General features: G+C 34.9%; 1 protein-coding gene across 1 annotated transcript in view; it reads left to right on the forward strand.

Moving 5' to 3' along the window:
• Positions 1-8310, forward strand: part of LOC107703739 (complement C3-like) — a 22833-nt gene extending 14523 nt beyond the window's left edge. Inside the window, exons 29-41 of the mRNA XM_016506462.1 lie at positions 2177-2340; positions 3020-3175; positions 3269-3328; positions 3434-3524; positions 3978-4026; positions 4145-4235; positions 4422-4511; positions 5067-5172; positions 5337-5426; positions 5874-5954; positions 6042-6125; positions 6658-6793; positions 7001-8310. Of these exons, the coding sequence (XP_016361948.1) occupies positions 2177-2340; positions 3020-3175; positions 3269-3328; positions 3434-3524; positions 3978-4026; positions 4145-4235; positions 4422-4511; positions 5067-5172; positions 5337-5426; positions 5874-5954; positions 6042-6125; positions 6658-6793; positions 7001-7142 (1340 nt within the window). The 3' untranslated portion in view covers positions 7143-8310. The remainder of the gene's footprint in view (positions 1-2176; positions 2341-3019; positions 3176-3268; positions 3329-3433; positions 3525-3977; positions 4027-4144; positions 4236-4421; positions 4512-5066; positions 5173-5336; positions 5427-5873; positions 5955-6041; positions 6126-6657; positions 6794-7000) is intronic.
• Positions 8311-8759: the final 449 nt, after the last annotated feature.

Here is an 8759-nt window from a genome sequence, read left to right on the forward strand (position 1 = left end):
TGCTGAACCATGTAAAAAATGCGTTCAATGGGTCAAGCATGCCAGTAGTTGAAGAAACACTCAATAATTTACAATCATTTATTTGAATTAAAAACAGTTTTAAAGAATTTTGAGAAACTGGAAGACATCAAGGTCAAAATGCTGTTAAAGAAATCCCACAGTAGAGTTTTACTAGCAATTGTTATTCAGTTTGGGAGCTTGTTCATTTGCATATATTTGTCTCATTTATTTATGTGAATTTCAGGGTAATGTGCGCGGGAAAGATGATGATGCCTCTCTAACTGCATTTGTCCTGATTGCAATGCAAGAGGGGAGCAAGATCTGTGCTAGATCTGTAAGTGTGATTCCTGGAAACAGCTCTACGATACGTCATCTTCATCTCGAGCACGTCTAACTCAGTCTCTCTCTCTATACTAGAATCTTCAGAGCAGTATGAACAGAGCCATTAATTACCTGCTGCTGAGAGTTCACAGCCTGACCAGCACTTATGCTGTCGCTATGACTTCTTACGCTTTGGCCCATTCTGGAAAACTCAATAAAGACATCTTGAAGAGTCATTCCATCCAGAACGAAGGTCAGTAACATTACAGTCAGCTCAACAGCTCAACTACAGCAACATAAGCACATAAAAATATTGCCTGATTGACATGTAAAACAACCAACCACAGTTCACTACCTACATTTGTGAGTAATTCATGTTGTTGTAATCAGGTGGAACATTTTGTGGTTTGAATTTTAAAGGAAGAAAACTGAAACTAATACTAAAATTCAAAAATATTCTGCAAAATATTCTGCAGTACCAACCTGTAATGTATCACACCTCTAAAAGTAATCTTTTTTATGTTCCTAGCACGGTTATTATTGTTAAAACGATTATTAAAACTAAAAATTAGTAAGGGATAATGCACGGCTAGCTGTGCATTAAACAATTTTAATACACGACGTGGAGACCGAGGCCACTTCGCATGGAGTGATAGCCTCTGTGGTGTGCATTAAAATCGTTTAATGCACACATAGCCATGCATTATCCCATTTATACCATGGTCATTTGCCAGCACTGACAAGTTAAATCTGTTAATGATGTTTGCAGCGCAATATTTGACCGGAAAGGTAAAAATGACGGTTATTTTTCGGTAATTGGGATAATGCACGGCTAGCTGTGCATTAAACAATTTTAATGCACGACGTGAAGACCGAGGCCACTTCGCGTGGAGTGATAGCCTCTGTGGTGTGCATTAAAATCGTTTAATGCACACATAGCCATGCATTATCCCATTTATACCATGGTCATTTGCCAGCACTGACAAGTTAAATCTGTTAATGATGTTTGCAGCGCAATATTTGACCGGAAAGGTAAAAATGACGGTTATTTTTCGGTAATTTGTGTGTGTGTTTGTGTGCATCAATTAAATCAGTGTATTAATACAGAACGGTGATTAAACTGACTTGGAACTACCTTTTAATACATACCTGCCAGCCAATCAGAATCTAATATTTAGACAGACAAAAATAATAAAATAAAATAAAATATATATAATATAAATAAATAAGTAAAATTAAAACAAACTGAATATAATTTACTGAAAATAAAATAAATAAAAACTAAAACTGAAATAAAAATAAAATGAGCCTAAACAAAAACTAATAAAAATGACAAAAGCACATACCAAAATTTAAATGTAACAATTAACTAAAAATGTTAATTAAACTTAGTTTATATGTATTTATATATATATATATACATATATATATATATATATATATGTATGTGTGTGTGTATATATATATAATAATATATATTCAAATGCTTTGAACATCTTTATAGCTGTATTTATTTATTTATTTGTAGCTGTATTTATTCACTTTTTGTGTGTCTTTGAGTGTAATATATTTATGTACTGTATGTGTGTGCAGAATGTTGTTTTTCTCCTAAATTAAGGTGAACACACAAAATTAAAAAATGAAACTGAAACATTTTGCCACAAAACACAAAGAGAAGGTTTATTTATTTGTTTGTTTATTTATTTAATTGTTTTTATCGTTTAATACATATTTATTATTAACAGTTAAAGCTAAACATAAGGTAAAATAAAAAATCCAAATAAATGTAAAAAATACAGTAGTGACATCAAAACGATAATAACCCTGTACCCACATCATGTTTTTCTTTAAACAGCGGGCACGTTCTGGAGGGTTCCTGGAGCACATCATCACTCTCTAGAGGCCACAGGTTATGCGCTTCTTGCTCTTGTGAAAGCGAAGGATTTCCAGAGCGCCGGAGCGGTGGTGCGCTGGCTGAGAGCACAGAGAACAACATACGGAGGCCATGGAAGCACACAGGTGAAGATCATTAACACTTCAGTAACTTTGGAAATGAATCACCCTCCTGATTACTATAATTTAGTGACAATTGCTTAACCTCCTGAGACCCTGTGACCTCATATGAGGACATTATATGTTGGTGTATTTCTCTGAGACTATACATGCCACAGTTTGAAGTCTGGATGTCCTGTAGAGAGCACATTCAGGGTTTTCAGCGATACTAAATGTTTGGATGTTTCACTATGACCACTCCCTCTCCTTGGTCTTCAAATATGTCTGATATTAATTTAGTGACACTCTTATGGAAATATGATCATATTTTGTAATTATCATTTAAATCTGTCAAATTTTTTAAACTGTCTGTCGTAAATCAACATCTCAGGAAAATGTTATGGGGTTTCAAATCAAAATATGACTTTCTGTTACGAAACAGGATGTTGATTTCATACATGTCCTCATATGAGGACACTGGGACTAAAAGCATGTTTATTAGCATTTTGGGAGACATTTTAAAATTGAGTCCCGATGTCCTCTACCGAGGACATAGCATAACTTATGAATGAAATATCTTTTTTTTTTTTTACTTTTTTTTATGCTCTAAACAATGTAAAGACATGAAAAAATGTTTTCCTAAAAATCTTTTCTCGGGTCTAAAGAGGTTAATGATAAACAAATCAATATTGTCTGTTCTTCCTAGGCGAGCATCATCGTTTTCCAGGCCGTAGCTGAATATCGCATGGAAGCGAAGAAGCAGAACGTGAATCTGAATGTTGAAGTCTCTGTGGAGGGAAGAAAAACTCACAACAAGTGGACTTTCACTAGTTCCAACAAGCATGTGCCACGTTCAGAGAAGGTGAAAGAGCAAATGAACACACGTGCATGTTATTCATTGTGCATTTCACATCATGTCAAATATAATTAAACTAAGTCAAATGTTTCACGTCAGGTCAAACTGACACAGAAATTCAATGTCACTGCTCATGGCAACGGACTGGCCACTCTCTCGGTGAGGATTCATGAACACTCACCACTTCAGTGCTATTATGAATATCACTTTAAATTAAAATGAGTACATGTAAATCAATCTAATTCTATCTGGATGTCCTCTCAGGTGTTTTCTCTGTATTATGCTCTGCCTGAAGAGAGAGAAAACGACTGTAATGTGTTTGATCTCAGTGTGCAGATGAAGAAAGAGCATGCCGGTAGGATTCATCATGACTCTTCTTCATGTGTGCATATACTAACTCTCACAAGTTTGGGGTTAAGATTTTTTTTTTTGAAGAAATTAATAATTCTGTTCATCAAGGATGCATTAAATTGAACACAAGTGACTGTGAAGACATTTATAATGTGCAACAACACTATCGTTTTGAACTTTCTTCATCAAAGAATCCTGAAAAGGAAAATGCAGCGATTTCCAAAAAACAAAAAAAGAAAGAAAAAAATTATGAAGCATGAAGAATTTCACAATATTACTATTTTTATTTATTTTATTTTTTTATCAAATAAATGGAGACTTGGTGAGCAGAAGATACTTTATTTCAAAAACATTAAAAATCTTAGTGACCCCAAACTTTGTCTTTAGTCAATGCATTTGTCCATAAGGACCTCAGTAATTAGTAACAATTGACATTATCATATCTTTCTGCATGCAGTGTCACATCCAGGCGCCATTGAAAGTTACCTGCTCACGATTGAAACCTAGTGGGTATAAAACTAATTTCAGTTTCATTCATCCGAATGTTCAGCTAAATGTGAGAATGTATTGATGATATATTAGATCATGCCGCATCTTATATGTTGTTTTAATCCATCTGTGCAGTTTCAAGAGCTCAGAGAGAGATGCTTCCATGACGGTTGTGGATGTCGGTCTGCTGACAGGGTTTAAAGTGGATGAAAATGATCTTTCAAAGGTAAAAATGCTCAGTGATTGTAAAAAGGTGACAGCCTACACAACACCTGAAACTGAAAGTAAGCCTCATGTGATGCTAAAATCCAAATTGCATTCATCTGCACCTTTTTATGTTGTCGATCATTCTCGGTTTTGACTGGTATCCTTATGTATGTCGTATTTTCATGGTCTGATTTATTTCCATCAGTTATCTAAAGGGAAAGAAAAGTACATCGAGAGATTTGAGATGAACATGGAGCTTTCTGAGCACGGATCGCTAATCATTTTCTTGAATAAGGTACACTGCCTCACTATTTAGTGCACCATTCATATAGCTGCAAATATCAAATGTTTGATCACCAAACCTTTAAGAAACTCAACAAACAAACAAACAATCATTACTTGAAATTGTTATCTAAATAAACACATAGCCAGGGTGAAATATCATATCATTAATTATAACATAACAATATGACACCAACACAATTTAAATCAAAGCACATACTTTAATTTCTGTAAATTAATTCATAAATTTGATTTAATTAGATCTTTTAAGGACTTGTTCAATAAGATCCTTATAACTGGTAGAAAATGTACAACACCACTGATTGAACGTATGAGAATGAGAGGCCTAATGTAGTGCGATTATCATTATTGTGTTCAATTTCTCTTTAAAATTATCAAAAAGGTGTTTGTATTCAAATACTTGGATTCTGTTTTTATAAAAGCAATTTGTTTCAGTTTGTCTTCATAACTTGAGTTTCTCAAATGCTCAAATGTAAAAGCACTTAACTTTCAATGAACTTACAATGTCCAATGTAAATTCATAGTAATTGTGCATGTGTCTCATTAGGTTTCTAATAAAGAGAAGGAAAGGGTTGTCTTCAGAATGCACAAGATCAATGAAGTGGGAATGCTGCAGCCCGCCGGAGTCACTGTGTACGAGTACAACGCTCCGGGTGTGTGATGGACAAGAAAACAGGGTGTTTTAACAGCGTGCAATGAAAATCTTGTGCTTAATGCGTTTTCTGTAAAGCTGCTTTGAAACAATGTGTATTGTGAAAAGTGCTATACATATAATTTTGAATTGAATTGAATTACAGTAATGTGTGTATTTCCACAGATGACCGTTGCGTGAAGTTTTACCATCCTCATAAGAAAGACGGAGCGCTGAACAGACTCTGCCATGAGGACCTGTGCCAGTGTGCTGAAGGTGCGTACACCTATAAACTGAATGCAAACGGACGTTTTCAAGCAAGGACACATTAAATTGATCGAAAGTGACAGTTGAGACATTTATAATGTCAAAAAAGATTTATATTTCAAATAACTGCTGTTCTTTTGATTCATCAAATAATCCTGAAAAATAAGATGTATCACGGTTTCCACAAACATTTCCGGCAGCACAACTGTTTTCAACATTGATAATAATCGGAAATGCAGCAAATCAGTATATTAGAATGATTTCTGAAGATCATGTGACACTGAAGACTGGAGTAATGATGCTGAAAATTCAGCTGCGCATCACAGGAATAAATTACATTTTAACATATAACAGATATTTTCAATTGTTATATTATTTCACAGTATTACTGTTTTTATGCCGGTCTTAAACTCTTCAGGTTATTTTTGGGTGACTTGCATGTGTCTGTATTTGCAGAGAACTGCAGTCTCCAAAAGAAGCATCACATTAAGGAGTCTCAGCGTGCCTATAAGGCCTGTGCGCCTGGAGTGGAGTACGGTAAACACACCGCTGTCCGCTTGTGTAAATCTGTTTGTCTGAATTCTTAGAGCTGCGATTTATATGCTGTAACTTACTTCTTTGTAGTTTATAAGACCAGAGTGGTGGGAATGGAGCTCTCACTGCAAGCAGACATCTACAACATGACCGTTGAACAAGTGCTGAAAGAAGGTAAGATGCAAAAGTTGGAAATACTCAGCGGTCATTGATCGTTTGCTTAAATACACTACAAAAGTTTAAAAGTACTTCTGCTCACTAAGGCTAAATTAATGTGATCTAAAATACAGTAAAAGCAGTAATAATGTGAAATATTCAAATTTTCAATAGCTGTTCATTATTCTATTTGAATATAGCCTATGTTAAAATGTAATTTATAAAACGGATAGTTCCGGTCCTTGATTTTGATTGGTTGAGCCAAGTTCGAAGCTGTTGTAAATTACTCTACAAACACACACCTTTGCTTACATTTGTGTGTTGCTCGGCAACCACTTTGTTGGAACCACTCATTCTAATATGCTGATTTACTGCTCAAAGAGAACATTTTTGATTATTATTAATGTTAAAAACAGCTGTGCTCTGTCATATTTTTGTGGAGATTAATACATTTCATTTTTGGGATTCTTTGGTGAATAGAATATGAGGAATGAATAAGCATGCATTTGAAGTTGTAAAGTAAATAATGCTTCTTCTGCATGGTTTTCAGGCACTGAAGCAGACGTGGAAGGAAAGATCAGGTCTTTCTTGGCTCATCCTTATTGTAGAGAGTTTCTGGACTTCCAAGAAGGCAACACCTACCTGATCATGGGCCAAACCACGTCACTTCCCAGGATTGGTGGAAGGTAGGAGCTTTATGAACGTTATGAGAATGATTTCACACTTACATACAAGTTCAGTTCCAGTCCACCACAATACGTTCATGTCATCCCTGAGCTTTCACATCAGCTCGTGAGCTTTGAACTCTCTCTCTCACACACACACATACACACACACACACACACAGACAGACAGTATGGATGATCTTCATGTGTTTATGTGGGTTTTTTTAGGCTGAGGTACAACCTGGGTGAGGAGACCTGGATTGAATACTGGCCCACACAAGACGAAGCCCAAACCCAAAAATACAGAGACAAGCATGTCGGCATCACAGCACTCGCTGACGAGCTCTTCAACTTTGGATGCACAACTTAATGATCCTGCTGTGATGACCCATGGAATCTGTAATGCAATCCAAAAACTTTGCTTGATTTGTATTCCCTTTTCTGGTAAGACTTGTGTCAACCCTAAAGGCCCATTCATAGTTCACTGTCACAGTTTTACTCCAGTGAAAGTTTCATCAAATTGGGTTTATTATTTAGTGAAGTCTTGACTACAAAATACTCAGTGCTAGGTAGATTACTTACAAATTGTAGTCTGTTACTGATTACAAATTACAAAATTATGAAATTTGTAGTTAGTAACATAATCTGGATTACACATATCAAGTTACATTACATCTGACTACTTTTAGATTACTTTCAGATTACTTTTGACCTAACTAATTTTTCACATGAATGGGATTATTGTGTAACGAGAGAGAGAGAGAGAGAGAGAGAGAGAGAGAGAGAGAGAGAGAGAGAGATGTATTCCTTTTTTGTTATCAGTATCATAAAATGTGTTGAACATTACATTGCAGGGTTTCCCAAACTAGGGTTTGTGGGGGGGAAAACTGCAGGGTGTTGATGAAAAGCTAATAATTAATGAAATCATAAAGTCAAATCAAAATTCAATGAAATTTAAATGTCAGTGTGACCATTAACCAACATCAGAGAACCATGAACGTACAAATATGTTGTTAAATTAAAACTAAAACTAACTTTACCGCACTACTGCAGTCAGTTTGCATGCATGTGTGGATTAAATGACATGAATCTGTGCAGTTTAATGTGTTTTTAAAGCAAAGACCTTCCAAAGACATAGCAGTACATAAATGACTGATTGAGTGATGATTCAAATACTAATTAAAATGTGTCAATTTTCTGTGCAATCATAGCTAGATTAGTGGATAGTGTGTGCGATTACACAGAAACTGGAAGACTGTCCCAATAAAATTTAAAAGAGAAAAAATAAAAATAAGAATTGGCCTGAATCAATTATGAATCATTTACTGCTTTTGTGTGAATAGAACAAATTAAAATGTAATTGTGTAATCCATAAAAAAGTAATTGTAATCTGAATATGAGCATTTTAAAACATAATACAGTCTAATTAGCCTACAAGTACTTATGTTTTTGGAATCTGATTATGTATCCAGATAACATGTAATCAGTTGCTGCGCTGAAAATGCTACCGAACATTTATACTGTTACTGCTCTGGAAATAAAAAGGTTAAATTAACATGTTTAACGCTTATTTGTGATAATAGAAGAGAATGTGCATTGAATTGCATAAATAAATATTGTCTTTGTGCTCTAATCTGACATTCAAACATGCTAGAGTAAAGATACATTTTTGTAACGGTTACAAAACATTTTTCATTATCATTTTGAAGTTAATTCAGCTGAACTTTGAATGTGTTAAGATTATTCGTTTTCCATTTTCACATCATTGCAAAACAGCGGCTCAGTGGATGATTGTGAAAGACAGAATGACTGCATCAATGTCTGAACTTTCAGAGCCGGAAAATTGAAAATGATGTAAGATCAAACAGCTCTGTAGGCCTATTCATTCTAATCAGTACTGTAGATCAGGCCGCTGACGGTGAAAGAAACCTGTTGCGTTACAACACCAACAGCAATTCGATTGATTGAGAAATTGTGGTTTTTAGCT

The sequence above is a fragment of the Sinocyclocheilus anshuiensis genome, unplaced genomic scaffold, assembly GCF_001515605.1.
Source record: "Sinocyclocheilus anshuiensis isolate Anshui unplaced genomic scaffold, SAMN03320099.WGS_v1.1 scaffold274, whole genome shotgun sequence".
Lineage (NCBI taxonomy): Eukaryota > Metazoa > Chordata > Actinopteri > Cypriniformes > Cyprinidae > Sinocyclocheilus > Sinocyclocheilus anshuiensis.